Source organism: Cornus florida, unplaced genomic scaffold (genome assembly GCF_030987335.1).
Source record: "Cornus florida cultivar Cherokee Brave unplaced genomic scaffold, ASM3098733v1 CherokeeBrave_3.0.0_Hap2_Chr10, whole genome shotgun sequence".
Taxonomy (NCBI): domain Eukaryota; kingdom Viridiplantae; phylum Streptophyta; class Magnoliopsida; order Cornales; family Cornaceae; genus Cornus; species Cornus florida.
In genome coordinates, this window is record NW_026775580.1 from 86,051,055 (window position 1) to 86,069,192 (window position 18,138).

Consider the following 18,138-nt stretch of genomic DNA (forward strand, 5'->3'; position numbering starts at 1 on the left):
GATCTAATTTTTCCGGCTGCTCATGACTTGGTTTAAACATGTAGCATGATTTTATATTGCCCCTTGATATGCTCATTGTCGTGTATTAAAATTGGAACATTTGAATAAATATTAAAGACTTTATTTAATATTTATCTTAGGTGAAAGATTAATTCAAATGGCCTTAACTAGCTTGAAATTAATATGTGTTAGCATATTATATTAGGCCTTAGCATGCTCTTCAACATAGTTGAATTTGAAAGTAATTGGAGGTGTTTTGAAAATTAGTAATTATTAATTAATTTGATTAATTAATTTGCCCCGAGTGCACTATTCACTCCATTTGAATTTCGACTTGATATTCTTGATCTACATGCCATATAGCTTCACATATATTTGATTTAGAATATTCGGTGAGATTTTAAAACCTTTCATTTAATTAATTTCCTTGTTTAAGATTTAATCCTCATGGTGATATACAACTTGGAATTGAATTGTGGCATGCTAGAAAATTAAGCTTATGTATAGTTGTTCACATATATTAAATTGGGATTAATTGCATGAGAATTGAAAATTTTAATTTATATTTAACTTTAGTGAAAGTTTAATTCACATGGTCTTAAATTGAATGAAATAAACTTGTAATGTGATATTACATTAGTTTTTGGCATGCTTTCCAACATAGGTTAATTTGAGAGCATTTGGTTAAGTTTGAAAATCTAGAGATTTTAATTAAAAGAATTAATTAAAATCTATTTTGTGGTCCCATTAGCTTAAGGTTTTAACTTGATGTTTGTATTGGCCATGACTTGTTTACTAGTATTTATTAATTGTGAACCATTTGAAGTTGCTTTAGAACCTTGGTAATTAAATTAGCATGATTTAATTAGAGTTCTACTTTGTTGTCCCAATAACCTAATTGAGTTTTAGAATGGATATAGGTGATGACCATGCCATGTTCTTTAATATGTATTAATTTGAGGTTATTTGGAATTGAATTAGAATCTAGGGAATTTAATTATTTTTATTTAATTAAATTCTATCGAATTGAGCCATGGATTTAATTATGTTTGAAAGTCGTTTCTATATCAAAATCCTGGACATGGACTTGTTGTATATTCATTTGGTTATGTTTTGAGCATTGGATAACATAGTTGCTATGTTTATACTCATGAGAATATGTTTTCCTTATTAAATATACTGTTGCCTTGTGTAATGATTTGCACATTTTGTATTTAACATCATTCATGCATAGCGTGTAACGAATCACACATTGAAGATTCGACATTCATCACATCATATTAGTTGTGGACTTAGAGCATGTACTGTATAGGTTTCCAAATTTGGTTGTGCTTGGTAGATAGTTGATTATCTTGCATATTCCTGTTGATATATGCGTTGTTGCACAACTTGTTAATTTTGGAAACTCAGGGATGTCGTTGTTTGACTATGGCTTGGACGTGGTTCTAGTATGGGGGATAGTCCCTCTATATGGTCTAGTGCGCACATAGGGAGGTTACCCATGGGCTAGTAACCCTAAAGTAACTATGTTGTCGGTCTGATCCGGCGTGACATCCGAGTATCCACTTTGTTTGATTTCCCATTTCATTTTCAAGTTGATAACTAGATGATGTTGTAACTTGTTGTTTCTTATTTGTCGTTCCATTTTAAGTTACAGGATGTTAACTTTGCGAAATTGTGCTTTATGCGTTGTATTGGAAGTTCCAATGTTAGTTAAATTGCAACGATATTGAAAATCGTGTTTTGACGTTCTAATAAAGCTTAGGATTGATCCTATTGATTCATTTATAACATAGACGTTAGGTGGCATGAACCACTACTGTTATTTTGTGCTTTAGATTCTAAGTTGATGGCTTTGAGAACTTAAACCTTGTTGCATTGTATAACATGCTCTTTTGTTGTTGAATTGCATGGATAATGTGATTCTTGTTAACTTGTATTCAAATATGCTTTTGTCATATTGTATGGATTACTCTAGACCTAGTTCAATTGTATTGAAAATGCAATTCATGTTAATCTATGCTCAAGCATTCTTCTTGTCATGTTCTTTGGATTATCCCAACCATGATTCGTTTCATACACGTATGTATATCATGATTCTTGTTGCTTAGACTCTAAGGTCACTTAGGATGCTCCCCGAGTCTCACTTGGACATAGACGTTAGGTGGCATAAGCCTCTTTAACATGTTTCACCATAAAGTGATAAATTTGTAAAATGCTAGGTCGATGCATGCTCATCTCCTACGAGTAGCTTTATGTTACTCACCCCTATGATACTGGAGCATATTTCAGGTATGAAGACTTGGTTCGTGAAGCCTAGCATTCCTTGGATGTCGTGTAGCTTTCAAGTTTCCATTTCATGCAGATGTTAGCATGAAATGTCATTTTGTAGACGTATATGTCAAAATATGTATATTTGATTCCATGTATGTAATGTGTACTTAAGTACACTCCTTTCAATGTATTTGACATGTATGAGATGAGGCCGGAGGCCAATAACATATGTATTGTATTCTATACAACTTTTTAACTTCATGAAATATTATGAAAACCTTGAAAAATTGCAAGTCATTGTTTCACCATGGTTGCATCAGGTGTGGGAATTCCATTTTCATTCTTTCATAGGGTCTTATTAATCTTGTATGAAGTATGGCCAAGGGCCAAACGGTCATTTGACTCCATTTTACATTTTTGGATTCCATGTTTTCCATTTTAAGTCCATTTTTGCCTTTTTGCCCGTTGGGGGGTCGAATTTTGCATCGGCTATGTTTTTAAGTCATGGACCATTGTAGCATGTCCAAATAGGTAAGTTACGTTTGCGTGCATTGTCGTTTCCGGGCAAAACCTTATCGTTTGTGTTTTGAGCCTCTTGTGAATTCATTTCGCACTTTTTTTGCATAATCTGTTCTAGGGGCATTCTGGACCTTTCACATCAGTTTTATTTCCTTCTTTCAATATGGTTGAATAGAAAACGTGATTTTAGGGGGGGTTTCTTTTTCGTGTTTTTCCAGAAAATGTCGTCTTGGTGCCGGAAATCGATCGCAAAGTTCAGTTTTTCTGTTTTTTTTTTTAGCAGCTTTTTGGACCTCCATGACCAGATTTCATGGAGGGGCATTTCGGGCATTCTACATTGCATTTTTTTTTAATTCTCTCACTAACCACATAGAAAATTCATTTTTGAGGGGGGTTTCTTCTTTGTGTTTTTCCAGAAAAATTCATCTACTAACCCGTTTTTACTCTCTGTTCTGGCTGTTTCTGGAAAAAATGTTTGTAGCAGCTTTTTGGGTCCATCTTGACCTAGGCTGTTCAAGGGGCATTTTAGGGACTTTACATCGTATTTTTTTTTTATTTCTTCTACGTAGTCGGGTAGAAAACGTGATTTTAAGAAGGGGTTTCTTCTTCGTATTTTTCCAGAAAAACTCGTTTAAGGGTCCGTTTTTAGCCTCAGTTCTGGAAAAAAATTTTAATTGGAGCTTTCTGTCAAAACACTATTCCTGCCCAGATTTTTGAACCCGGAAAATAAGTCTAATTTTTTGAAACTTTGAGGCTTCATATCTTCTTCGTCCCGATTCCAAATCAAGTGATTTTTGAGTCTAAGTTTATTAGTTTTTACTTGTCTATCCAACGGTATTCACGGTTACATCTAATTATATCTGAAAGGACTATTTTACCCTTTGTAAAGTACCCTTGCCGAACTGATTTTAAACCCAAAAGTTAGTTTTTATGAAACTTTGACGTTTCATATCTTCTTCGTCCGGACTCCGAATCAAGTGATTCTTGAGTCTAAATTCTTTAATTTTTCCTGGTCTATCTAACGGTATGCTCAGTTACATTCAGTTTTGTCAGAAAAGACCATTTTATCCCTTGCAAAGTACCCTTGCTGCATTGATTTCAAACACAAAAATGTGATTTTTATGAAACTTTGGAGTTTCATATATTCTTCATCCGGACTCCGAATCAAGTGATTCTCGAGTCCATCTTGATTAGTTTTTCGTTGTTCTTCCAGTGGTGTGCTCGGTGGCACCCGAGTCCATAGTTTTCAGAAATGACTATTTTGCTCCTGGGGGTTTAGTTGTCATATTTTTGGTCTTTTGCTTCCGCGTCAGTTCTCATTGAGTTCCATGACCTCATGGAAGGTCATTTTGACTTCTTAGAGTCTTGTTTTCTGTTTTCGCTTCCGCATATCGGATCCGTTATCAGGTCAACCTTCGGTTCATCATAGGACACACTGGCCTAAAAACCAGGGTCGTCACATTAAAATCCATTACAACAAATATGGTGCTCTAGATCATGAAAAGAACCAAAACTATACATCATTATCCCCAAAATAGAATCTAAACTAGAGCATGCTTACAAGGGAGGGCTTCATCACCTCCCTAGATAGAGAGTTAGTTACCCATAAAAGCAATGGAGGAAGGAGGAAGCTTGGAGAAAACTTTTATTTTCGTACCTAGCACTTCTAGCCACCAAATCCTTCTATCCTTACAATATTTCCCTCTCTAAAACTTGCCAAAATGTGTGATCCTCCATAAAACATGCTTCCCCCCTTCTTTTGTAGACAAAATGTCTACCAAACCACCTAAAAACCAAGGTCCATACTCCCCAAAAGTATTTTTCCAACCACCCCATTAAGGAGGGAATCCAATTGAAAGGATCAAGGTGACAAGTGGGTTTGCAGTATGTGTACGAGCGCTCGTAAAATGCAGCACGAGCGCTCGTAGATAACTTCCTTCTCTCTACCTTAACTTGGAGTGCTCGTAGGATGCAGCACGAGCGCTCGTGTGACATGGTGCGCGCGCCAGTTGCTCCTAAATGACAGACGAGTGCTCAAAAGGCACTCGACAAGCGCTCGTAAATAACTTATTTCTCTCTGCCTTGAATAAGAGCACTCGTAAGTGAACCTACGAGCGCTCGTAGATACCTTAAACTTTATTTTTCTTCCTTTCTGCTTTGGACTTCTTCTACTTTGATCCTGGCATTGGGCTGGCCATTGAGAATCATCTGCCTTTTTCTTTGTAGATTTCTTCATAAACCCATTTTGACAATTTCTTCTTGGAAATCAATGGACGCAAAGGCCCAGAATGACTTAATCTTTAGAAAACCTTCAAAAGCTTCCATATTATTTCCTTTTGGAAAACAAGCCTATAAATGCACAGAAACAAGGAACTGGAGATAATCTATACAATTAAACCATTAATGGACTTAACTAATGCAAATAAGGGCGCTTGAATATGCAATATACGGCGTTTATCAGAGGTATGAATGGATTTAATCTTTATTTTGTTTTAGCAATTAAGATTAAATGTGTAGCATGAATTTTATACGGAAAATGCTTACTTGACTGTATAATAAAATATCAGCATGTGTAAGATTCAGTTTGTGTAGAACACAGGATGTAGGAAGCTTAAAGAAGTATTAAGTTATTCCTATTTTGTGATAACATGATATTCTGTTATTATATTAATTGTTGGATCAATTGATGTATTATTGTATTTGTTACATTGATTATTGGATTGTGTGGATATAGTGCACCAGTATGGGATGGTGGCAGTTTAGGGATGGATTAACTTATCAATTAAGTCCTACCTATTTTGTATAAGGGAATGGATTAACTAAAATGTTAAGTCCTACTTATATTCAAGTCAGGTTAGCTGAACAAGTTGAATGACTTATCGAGGATTACTTGTAGAGGATTAATTTATACTGGATATGATGGTTACTGGATTATATATATATAATTTTGGTGTCATGATATTAGCTTGAGTCTCAGGATCAGTGGTTAGAGCGCGTATATCGCTAGGGATGTGTAGTCAGATGTAGTATAATTGTGTGCCCTGGTAGGTCTAGGTACTCATACCCACTATATATGCATTTTGCATGTTGCCTAATATTCAGGTTGAGGCAACCCTATAGTCTAGTGAGGTTCCTTTAGTGTGTATTTATATATATATACGGACTACTAGTTATTGTTCGATTGACTAAGATGTATACGTGTGTCAAATCTCTACGTGGACTGTAGTAACGTAGAATTTGTTTGTGGGCCTGACCCACCATTATTTTTCAGGTGTTCGTCAGGAGTAGAAGTTGTTCGTGTTGAGCAGGGATCAGTCTACTTCATTCTTCCAATTCTACATAGGAAATTCTTTTATGCTTCGTTCTTCAGCTGTAGACAGTTATTGCTGTCACTTGTTCAGATTGGTTTTTAGGGGTCCACACAGTATGGATTCCCGAGTTGTATTAATGGAGGATTTATTGTATCAAAATAATTTTTATTATTAATGAAAATTTATTAAGAGGTTTTATTATTGGATTATTCTTTTAGTTTTCTTTCAGTAAATTATTTATTCTTTTGTACTCTGTGTTCGTTTATTGTCGATTTGTTTTTTATATCTCCGGGCGTTCGGGCGTAAGCCTGGCTAACCCGCATTTGAAAATTCGGGGGTATCACAACCGGCTCCATGGTTAATGGAGCCAGCTCCCTTTATGGTGGAGCCTGCTCTCAATTTTTGAGAGCATGCTCTCTTGCTATGATGCGTACATGAGGTATTTTTAGGCACTGTTTGGATGTTTTTGGGTTCCAGAACTGTTTTGGGTTATTGATGGGGATTCTAAATAATATTTCATAATATATTAAAATCCCATAATGCATAATTTATATCTATATGCTAATGATTCGAACAATATGAAATTTTAAACAAGTTTGCATGTTGTTAATGGATATAGATTATTTAATTACTTAATCTTATTTTAGCAACTTAAATGACTGTGACATGATTTTCAAATCTTGTATTGGATACATAATATGGTCATATAAATATCAAATTTTTATTATGTTTATTCTGGATTAATTGATGTTTTGATTTATTATTTATCTCATCAATTATTGGACTATATGGATGTGATGCACCAGTATGGGATGGTGGCATCTTAGGGATGGATTAAATAATCAAAGTTAATTCCTACCAACTTGGATTTATAAAAGAATGGATTAACCACAAAGTTAAGTCCTACTTATTTATGTTAGGCCACTATATCAGATGGATAACAATTTTGTATTAGGTTTTTACGGACTTTATATACATATGATTATGGTGCCATGATATGAGCTTAAGTCTCAGGATCATGATTAGGGTGCGTATATTGCCTAGGATGGATAACTGGATATAGTAGACATCTGGTCCCTGGTAGGTCTAGGTATACATACCCACTTTGTGTGCGATTTGCATGTTACTTTCTATTCAGGTTGAGACAGACCTATGGTCTAGGGAGCGTCCTATAATGTGTATTTATACATATATGGACTATTTAGCTATTGTTGAGTTATCAAGGATGTATCTGCGTATCGAGTCTCTGATTAGATTGTAGTAGAGTAGAACTTGTTCTTGGGCCTAACCCACCATTATTTTTCAGGTAACGGATGGTTTCAGTCGTAGAGCTTGTTCGTGCTGAGCAGAGACAGTCACTCATTCTTTCGACTACGTAGGACTTTTATTTATGTTTTAGTTTTGGTTTTCCTTTGTAGTTCAGTTATTTATTTCAGTTTAGATATTATTAGGGGTCCACTAAGTGGATTCCCGAGTTGTAATATTACTGGATGATTGGGAGATTTGATTGGAGGATTATTTAATTAGCATTTTAAAGATTATTATTTAGATTCTTTTCAGCTTGATTATTTATTCTTATTTCTTTTGTACTCCATGCTTGTTTATATACTTAATTGTTTGGTATCCCTCGAATCTGTGCTCGGACTTGATCACCCGTGGCTCTAGAATCGAGGGGTATCACAGGTCGTTACAATTATATTAAAACAAAAGTAAGGATTAAAATGTCCTTCCAACTATATTAAGGGCAAATATGGTATTTCAGGCTAAAAAATGGTTGATGTCATAAAAAATCATCATTGACCAGCATTGAGTTTTACTGGAAAGGGCAAAGTGATATAACGAAGCAAATCTTAAGGGAGGTCGATGTAATTTTTGAAACATTAGGGGTACCGTGTGTAATTAGGCTTAACCTCGAGGGAGGTAAGTGATATTTTCCCTATCTTTTATATTTTCACGTTGGTGAGTTATATGATACAAAGTTATTATGTAAATTTAGTTAAAAACTATACTTCAATGACGTTAGATAGGTGAATAGATCAACTTACTTGATTTTTATGCTTAAATAAATAACTCAGAACAATTAACAATTACATATTCACAACCACAAAATATGAACAATAGAGTAAAACAAGTAAAGCAAAGCTTAAGAGATAACACCATGATTTTTAGCGAGGAAATCTTAATCGGAGAAATTCAATCAATTAAGAGAAAAATCTCGGATACTCTCATGTAGTTTCAAGCGAAAGAATCCACTATAATCGAAATAAAGTATGATGTACTTTAAGTAATAGACTTTGACTCTGATTCAGGCTCACACCCACTCCGCTCTACCAAAAACCAATTGATGAGTATCTCTCGCATTGCGAATTCCAGTTCAAATGCTCTACACTTCAGATCAACTTATTCTTTGATCCTTGTAAAAGGATTCCTAGTAGATTATGAGTAGCTTGATTCCTTCGCAATGTGACTTCCTCATTTCCTTTAAATCTAAATTTGTGAAGGCAAAAAGAAAACTCTGCTTTTTTTATTTTATTTTTTTTTATCAATCTCTATAATTTGAAGTAGACTATGAAGATTTAGTTGATCAAATGATGAATATTACCCTAAATTATTCACGTGTTTAAGTGTATGCTTTCAAAAGTATCGAATTAGATTTCACTTAAAATCTTTCTCGGTAGAATTGACAAAAAAAAAAAAAAAAAAAAAAAATAGAAGAAAGAAAAACACATACATAGAAGATTCGAAATGTTTAAAATGAACATGTCATTAGACAAAATCATATGAGTCATTTTAAAATATATGTTAAATACCCGAAATGTCTTAAACCACGTAACCCTGCTCTCTCCTCTCTTTGATCCATCTATGTCTTCCATCTCGTTCTAAGTATATTACAATATATAGAAATCATTAAGGGAACAATGTAATCATTTCAAAAAGCGAGTTTTGTCATTTTCTGACAATCATAAAGAAGGGGTAATTTGCTCACATTTTTCAAATATTTAGAAATCATATACTTATACTAAATAGATAATGAGTTTGTTGCATATTTTTTATAGTCCCCCATTATTGCCCTTTTCAAATAACCCCATGAACTATTGATTTGTTGCAATTAAGAACAAATCCATCACAAAAGACTATTTACCCTTTCTCATTAAAATTTTCATTTCTTATTAAATTATTTTTATTGTCTTTTCTCTTATGTAAATATTAATTATACTATTTACCTTAATTTTATTTTTAGTATCAATTTATCATAAAAAAAATAGATAAATAAATTTGTAACTACCATTTTTTTAAATTGATTAACTTATTATTAAAAATTTATTATTTATAATAAAATGTATTATAACAAATTTTAAAAAATTTACTGTAAAAAAATATCATCTTTTTCATAAAATATATTGATGAAAAATTAATAAAATACTTTTGAAAAAAATACCTTCGTTTTATGTAATATGTTCATTAAAAATTAAAAAATTAATTAATTGTCAAAAAAAAATTATACCAAAAATTTTTATTTAAATAATTTATTAAAAAAATAAAGATAAATTTATGCAAATTTAATGAAAAATATCTCATCAAATTAGTATGAATTTTTTCATAATTTATTTAGATAAAAAATATATTAAATATAATATAATAAGAAGGGGCATTATGGTCATTTAATAAAATATAATATAGTGTTTAGAGTTTGTTATAACAAATAAGATAGTTTAGGAGATTTTATGCATAAAATATAATTTAATGGGGTTGTTTACTTATTTAAGCATAGTTTAAGTAAATTTGTTACGCTTTATTTACTTTTATATAACAAGAAATTTAATGCACCTTACTCTACTATATTTGGAGGATATTTCAGATATTTTATTCTTTTATTAATGATAGGTGTACCAGAAGGGTTTGAATACCCTGTATAACTAAATGATCAATATATATATATATATATATACTGTATATATCATAATGGAGGGGGAGGAGAAAAAGTCGTGGACGTTACAGAAATGGAAGGGAGAAAGAGTCGGTGGTACTGGTGGTGGGCAAGTGTGAAACGTGGATAGAGAGCAGAGACAAGTGGGTCAGCTCCCCCACTTGCCCCTATTTATGGGATGGGATTAAGTTGCTCGTCGAGGATGACCTGGATGACAGTGACGTTATTTTAATACAAATTAACTGATTTCATTTTTTTTTTTTTTCTTTTTAGTTTTTACCTAGTTTGCAAGGCACATTCCCAATAATCAATATTACTATTGTATACTCAACTTATATTACCAGTTTACCACCACTGTCAATATCACATTTTCTAAATTAAAAAAAGTCACCGTAGAAAAAAAAAAAAAAAAAAGGCAGGCTAGTTGCTCTTTCCTTCTTAGAAACAGACTTTTATGATCATTGTTGTCGTAATCAAGACCTAATGTTTTGATTAATGGTGTGGTGTAACTGGATTTTAATATTCAATCACAGTACTTTCAGTAGTAATTATGTATAGGGTATACCTATATATATACACATCTATATCAATATATTCATGTTTTTTAAAAAAAGAGAAAATTAAAAATATAAAAAAGTCTTCACATGGAGGGGAAGGAGAAGGAGAAAAAGACCGTTGCCACTAAGGAGGTGGACGACAAACATCAATGGTGTAGAGACTTACGGCATAGACAAGTGGGGGTCAGTGTTTGCACGTGAAAGTCTATAATATGGCGGGAAGGATGATAATCGTAGAGAGATGTAGAGCATAGACAAGTGGGTCAGTACTATTTTCACGTGAAAATCTATAATATGGCGAGAAGGATGGTAATCGTGAATAAATGTAGAGCATACACAAGTAGGTCAGTACCGTTTTCACATGAAAATCTATAATTTTTCACAAAGTATAATAAATACTTGCATGGCAACAAAGATCCAAATAAGTGTTCTTTAAATAGTTTTTTAATGCATATATTTGGTCCTCTCTATCTTTCTTTCACTTTTTTTAAAAATTTATTTTGAAAAAATTAACAAAAAATAAACCTATTAAAGGATTAGATATTGATCGGATAGGATATCCAAAAAATACACAATTAGATATAGATTCAATAATGTATAATCTATTGGGTTGTTGAATCGAATATATTTCTTATCAATTTTAAATCGAATTGAATCAGACCAGATTCAATCTGATTTGAAAGAAAAATACGGGTCAAAAAATTTTCATACTTCTTTCGGTGAATTTGGACTCACACAAAGCTCATTTTTTTAGCTAATCGGGTTTAATCCGAAACGAAATTATGATCATAACATCACACAACATTTGTGTTATTTTAATTGATTGTATGTTCATGTTGTACATGAGTGTCTATAATTATTACGTAGTATTTTTTTTTTTCTTTTTCCGGAAGATTAAACAAATTAATTAGATGAAAAAGGAAGGATATACAAAATGGCCCAAAGAAATGAGCCCAACCCATACGAGACCTAGTTACTGTGGTGCTTGAAATGCTTGTTGCACGTCAGGTCATTGGAATGTGTGTTAAGGGAAGGCGCAGTTCAGAGCAGTCTCTGCAATTTCCTAAGTTGATCATTTCTAGGCATCATGAACATATTTTTAATTTTTTTTTTTTTTTTTTTTGACAAATTTCTCAAAATCCCCAAAACTATTAAAAAGTAATCATAAAACTATAACGAGTTTTAAAAACTCCCAACAATATAGCAACGTTATCATGTTACTCCAACTCTGGCAATTGGCCGTTAAGAATATATGAAATGACTAAATTACCCTTATGATATTCTAATTTATTTAAAAAAACAAAAAATTATATTTTACAAATTACAAAATTATCCTCTACTTTTGAGTTTCCATTGACTGCTATCATCTTCCCCCGCCCCCGCCATCGCCTCCTCTGCCCCCACCCTCAATCCTCCCCTCTCTCTCTCTAAAACAACACACACAAACATACTATCTCTCTATATATATAACACTATATGTATCTGAGAGTCCTCCCATTCCTAGTGCAAACTGAGAACTCCATTTTCCCGGCAATTTTAAATGCTTCCATCTAGTGTAGATCACTTTTTTTAAATGCTTTCATCTAGATATTATTTTTTTTTTTTTGGAAAGTAAATCTACAAAAAATAATAATAATAATAATAATAATGAAACTAAATATCTAGATGAAAGCATTTTTGTTTTTCTTGCAACTCAATATTTTAAGGGATTCCTAGGAGTAATAAGAAATAAGCACTACCAACAACTTTAATATATAGTTTGTGTCCTAATTTTTGTTTCATGTTTGCAATAGAAGAGATCATGATACGGTTTTTCTGTTTTGTAAGGTGCGTCGGTCCAGATAGAACTGGACATCCATGGAGAGAACTGGTAGACTGGTAGTAGCATGATGGACCACCATGACCATTATTAAGGAACTGTTGTTAACGAAATTCACCTTTTTTTTTTTTTTTAGTTGACTACTCAAAAAGCAGAGCTCTTTTTATATGCTAAAGCGTATTGATCAGTTAAGCAAATCCCAACAACAACTGATTGTTTAGTTGAATACATTTTTGTGAAAGGTTATTTTGATTCAAAGTGATATGAAGTACAAAAATAATATTAGAGACAATATTAACATGTGATATCTTTTTCAACGAAAGTAAAAATTATTTATAAATGGAGAGTTTTCAAGAGAAATAAAAAACTTTTATTGGGAGGATTACTAAGAGAATATTCAATTTAAAATCATATTTATTGTGATCTGATACGACATTGCGAAGGATTTTCTTTTTTCTGAATATTATATTAATATTTTAAAATTCAGTTTGGGTTTAGGGTTTTCAGCATCCCGCTCAAAATCATTCTTCATCCTTCTTTCCCTCGATCTCTTCACCATCCTCTCTCTTCTCCTCTCAATCCTCTCTCTTCGCCATCTCCTCTCTTCTCTTCTCTTCTCTTCTCAATCCTCTTTCTTCTCCATTACAGCAGGGAACGGTGAATTTGTCCTACTCAAATCAAGAACAGCTGCCCTACAACAGTGTTCTTTTCAGAAGGAAAAAGGAGTTTGCGCACACACTCTTCTAACCTGTTTCTAAATTTGAACAAAAAGTACCTCAACCCTTTATTAATTCTGTGTACTTGGTGCTTCTGAAATACAGAACATGACAAACAGTCATTTGCTTCCAGACCCAAAACCCAATTATTAACCCCCTTCTAGAGAAGGAGAAAGTACAATGATAGGCTCTTACCATATACTGGATTCAAAGAAAGTGTGATGTCGAAGTCTCTCCTCCTAATCAAAGATGACTGTTAATTAGATATCTTCATAAAAGAACTTCCTAAAAGCATCCATATGAGCCACCTGCAACCGCAATGGAATGATAAAGGATCCATCTTCGTCGTGACCGGGTAGTATAAAGGACTTGCCATCATAACCCATTGCTCCAGGTCCCATATGAATCTCCTTTCCCCACCCGAAATCAGCACCATAGACTGGCAGAGTTGCCCAACTCGTGATCTCAAGGTTTGGGTTCCCATAGAAAGCCCCTTGGGTGCACCCAACTGTGTGAAAATTACGGTACCTAGACAAATCCTCTTGGCTCCTCACAAATGCAAGATATGATCTCAGATACTCATCACTCATCTTGTCAATTGCTTCTCTAATCTTATTCGAAGCATAACACAATGGCTTCGACACAATCTCCCCCGATATGGCCAAGGCTGCTGCCCGAGTGACTGCATTTCCAAAGTACAACTTTGGCAATGGTGGTTCCAAGCGGTTCCGCAAATCTACGGCAACATCTAGCCTTGTTTGCTGCTGGCTTTCGAGTTTCCGAGCCCTGCATGCGCACTTCCACATATGCCCTGCAACAGCTTCATAGCGGCTATAGCGGCGGCCATTCTTGTCGCTACTCTGACCTTCATTTGCTCTGTTCTTCAATTTGTCGATTTGGTCTTTGCTCAGCTTCAGCATGGCCTCCGAAGTTTCCTTCTTTCGTTCCTCCAAGTTATTAGAGTGACCAATCAAGAGCGGATGCGGATTGAACTCTACGCGATCAAAACTTGGTGGAGCCGAAAATTCCTTGGCTAGTAATACGGAGCGATCAAGAAACGGAGGATCGTCTGATTGCTCGCCGCGAGCGATTTTGGCCCACTGGCCGACAAAGTGGAATGCACTGGGGCCATCAACCATGATATGGGATATCCCCATGCCGATACTAATGCCACCGCAGCTGAACTTGGTGAGTTGCACCAAAACTAAAGGCAGTTCATGAATTGGCAAGTTATAGTCTGCCGATGGTATGAGGGCCTTCATCTGTGGAGTTGGAGAGAAGTCACCGAAGTCGTCGATTTTGGCTTCGGACTCTGCTTCGAGAAGCAGAGCTCCCATGGAGTTGCAGTTGAGCTCGAGACGGCCTCCGCCACTGATCCAATGCAAGCGGCCAGCGAGCGGATAGAAGAGAACTAGTATTTTGCTGAGAGAGTCTCTCAGGATGTCTATTGGGGGAGCTTTATCATCAAACTTTGGGGTGGGTCTATAGAAGTATACTGTTGGTGCATGAGTAATGGCTTTATACTGGTCACAATCTGATAAACACATGACACCATTTGGTGTCTGCTCCGCTGGTTTCACTATGTAAGAACCCTTCAAGCTCACCATTTTTAAAGAGAGAGAGAGAGAGAGAGAGGTCTTTGTTTGGCGTGGGTTCACAATTCTCAGTGTTACAGCCCATATATACACACAGGATACTAGACGAACTAGGATCCTCTCCTATTGCCGTGCAGAGAGTGAGGATCATATTTCAGGACTAGGGAGGGATACTTGTAACAAATTCAGTTCAGTTTCTAAATATAGCTTTTGGAAAAGAAAAAAAAGTATTATAAAAAGTTTAAAAAGAATGTCCTCTAAATTTAAGAGGCTTTGATAGGAATTTTCATTGAATTATTATCTTAATTTCTTTTGTTATTTGAAGACGGAATTAATTTAAATAGTCCAATAAACGTCCTAAAAAAAGGGAATGAAATATCCTGGCAAGGTGAAAATAATTCAATGTGAATCAAGAATAGTTCATGCAAATACGCTTCAGATACGAAAAACCGAGGTCTATTTTTTCTTTCTGCATTATTTGTATAAAATGAAAATTAATACAAGCAGATTTAATTTTTTTAATTATTCTAGACAGGGTAATTGATGGAGGAAGAAATCTACTCTAGTACTGGAAGCAATTAAGTTTGGATAACAATGAGACCAGTAAAATTCATTTTAATTATGAAGTTTCTTTCTTAAAGGCTTGCTAAAGATTAGGGATGGCAAAGTGGGTCAGAAATTATCAACTCGTTCATATTTGTCCACTTTTTAATGGTTATAGGTGAACTATATTTAATTTAAGGGTCAAGATGGATTAGGTAATTTTTAACTACTTAATTTGAGGGTCAAGATGGGTTGAATATGGTTAACCATATTCAATCCATATTTCATCTATTACATAATAAATACACAACACACATTTATTCTATATTGTACTCAACTCATTTCTCTCTCTAAAATTTTATAAACTCATTTCTCTCTCTAAAATTCTCTCACTCACGATTTCCTCTCTCTAAATTTATCTCTCATCAATCTACTCTTTCTAAGTTTCTTTATGTAGAAATTCCTTCTAAAAAAAAAATTAATTAAAAAAATTTAAAAATATAAAAATAAATTTTTTTAAAACCTTCCCAAAAAAATAATTTAAAATTAAAAAATAAAGAAATTTTTAAATTTTTAAAAATTAAAAATAATAATTAATGAGTACACAAGTTATAACGGATTGACCCTACCTATTTTTAACTCGTCTATTTTCAACCCGCTTTGAACGAGTTAAATATAAATCTTAACTCATATTGACCCGCCCATTTTTATCCCAACCCACTTATTTACAGCCCTGCTGAAGATGTATTTCAAATCTCTCTTAAAGACTCATGTATATAACTATATAAACGCTCTACAATCCCTGAATTAGATTATTTTCTTAAATTTCATACATTGTCCTTTTCTTGGATATCTCCACAGATTTATTGAATTGACATGTAACCTTTTTTTCACGTGATTCAGTGAGCTCGGTATCTTCACATTTGGACAGAAACATCAAAATACTTTTGGTATTTCAATCTTGATGCACATTGAATTATTTCCATTTCTTTTTCTTTTTTTTTCTTTTCTTTTTCATTTTTTTTTTTTTAATTGTAATAGATAAACAAAAATTTTCATGATAAATTATTATGTCTGATGTGCCATATGAGTTGGCAACCCGGTGTAATCTAAAAGCAAATTTTTAAAAGAAAAAATAGGAGAAAGAGAGAAACTGATGAAATCAGGTTGCGTGAATAGAATTGGAATCTTCACGCGATTCAATTTAGGATTTGTAACGACTCACTCACCACATGGTATGATATTGTCCGCTTTGAGTTTGAGTCGCACGGTTTTGCTCTTAGATTTCACCCCAAAAGGCCTCATACCAATTGAAGTGACTTACATATAAGCACTTCACCTTTCCTCTACCCAGGCGATATGGGACTGTGCACCCGTAGCTCGCCAGTGTGGTAACCTGACAGTGTCTCTTGCACCCGCCCACGGCACACCCGTCCACAAGGTCATCACAATCCACCCCCCTTGGAGGCCCGACGTCCTCGTCGACACACTTCCGGCTGGGTCAGGCTCTGATACCATTTGCAACTACCCACTCCACCACATAGTATGATATTGTTCGCTTTGGGTCTGAGCCCGCACGGTTTTGCTCTTGGGCTTCACCTCAAAAGGTCTTACACCAATTGGAGGTGATACACTTACATATAAGCACTTCACCTTTCCTCTACCCAGGCGATGTGGGACTGTGCACCCGTAACCCGCCAGTGTAGTAGCCTGACAGTGTCTCTCGCACCCGCCCACGGCACACCCGCCCACAAGGTCATCACAATCCACCCCCCTTGGAGGCCCGACGTCCCAGTCGGCACACTTCCGGCTGGGTCAGGCTCTAATACCATTTGTAACGACCCACTCCACCACATGATATGATATTGTCTGCTTTGGGCCTGAGTCGCATGGTTTTGCTCTTGGGTTTTACCCCAAAAGGTTTCATACCAATTGGAGATGATGCACTTATATATAAGCAATTCACCTTTCCTCTACCCAGGCGATGTGGGACTGTGCACTCGTAGCTCGCCAGTGTGGTAGCCTGACAGTGTCTCTCGCACCCGCCCACGGCACACTCGCCCACAAGGTCATCACAATCCACCCCCCTTAGAGTGGATTGTAAAAGGGGTTAGAAATATTCACGTGATATATTCTAGAGAGAGAGAGAGAGTTAGAGAGGGAATGAGGAAAAAAAAAAAAAAAAAAACCCTGTAGAGAGAAGATCAAGGAAGAAGAAGTTTAACTTTCGATCCGAAAGTTTAAGGTAAGTTCTTCTTCTATCTCTTTCCATTTGATTCGTGTTTCTATACATGCCTAGGAAATTTCAGGATTTATTAAACACATAAAATTAAATAATTATGCATGTTTAATTGGATTAGAATATAGGTTTTATGAATTTGGTTCATATCTGTTCTTGTGTTATGAATTGATAAATGCATGATTTTGATTTGATTTCCGGCGTGAATTTTTACATGTTTAAATTATGTATTTTTCATATCTGTGGAATGATGGAACGTAGAAATATGCCTAGGATTCCTGAACATTGAATAGGAATTAGGTTTAGGTTTAAATAAATTTAAATAGACTCAATCGTAATGATGCTTGCTACTTTGAATGTTTTAAACAAACGAATGAATTTAATCTTTTAATATGTTTTAGCAATTGAGATTAAATGTGTATGATGAATTGGATATGGAGAATACTTATTTGACAGTATAATAAAATATCATCATATGTATAAGATTCAGTTTATGTAGGACATATGATATACGAAACTTAAATAAATTATAAGTCATTCCTATTTTGTGATAACTTGAATCATATTATCATAGTTATTTCTGGATTGTTTGATGTATTTCCTTAATCGTTACGTTAATTGTTGGATTGTGTGGTTT

General features: G+C 34.4%; 1 protein-coding gene across 1 annotated transcript; it reads right to left on the reverse strand.

Annotated features, from left to right (window-relative positions):
• Positions 1-13,167: 13,167 nt before the first annotated feature.
• On the reverse strand, positions 13,168-14,900 carry LOC132279680 (hydroxycinnamoyl-CoA:piscidic acid hydroxycinnamoyltransferase-like). Its single transcript, XM_059781709.1, has one exon. It carries the CDS (start codon positions 14,729-14,731, stop codon positions 13,385-13,387), a length of 1,347 nt encoding a protein of 448 aa, XP_059637692.1. The 5' UTR covers positions 14,732-14,900; the 3' UTR covers positions 13,168-13,384.
• Between the last annotated feature and the right edge of the window lie 3,238 nt (positions 14,901-18,138).

What these genes read in the sequence shown, in the direction of transcription:
- LOC132279680 (XM_059781709.1), bottom strand. Translation starts at nt 14,731, where the DNA reads ATGGTGAGCTTGAAGGGTTCTTACATAGTGAAACCAGCGGAGCAGACA.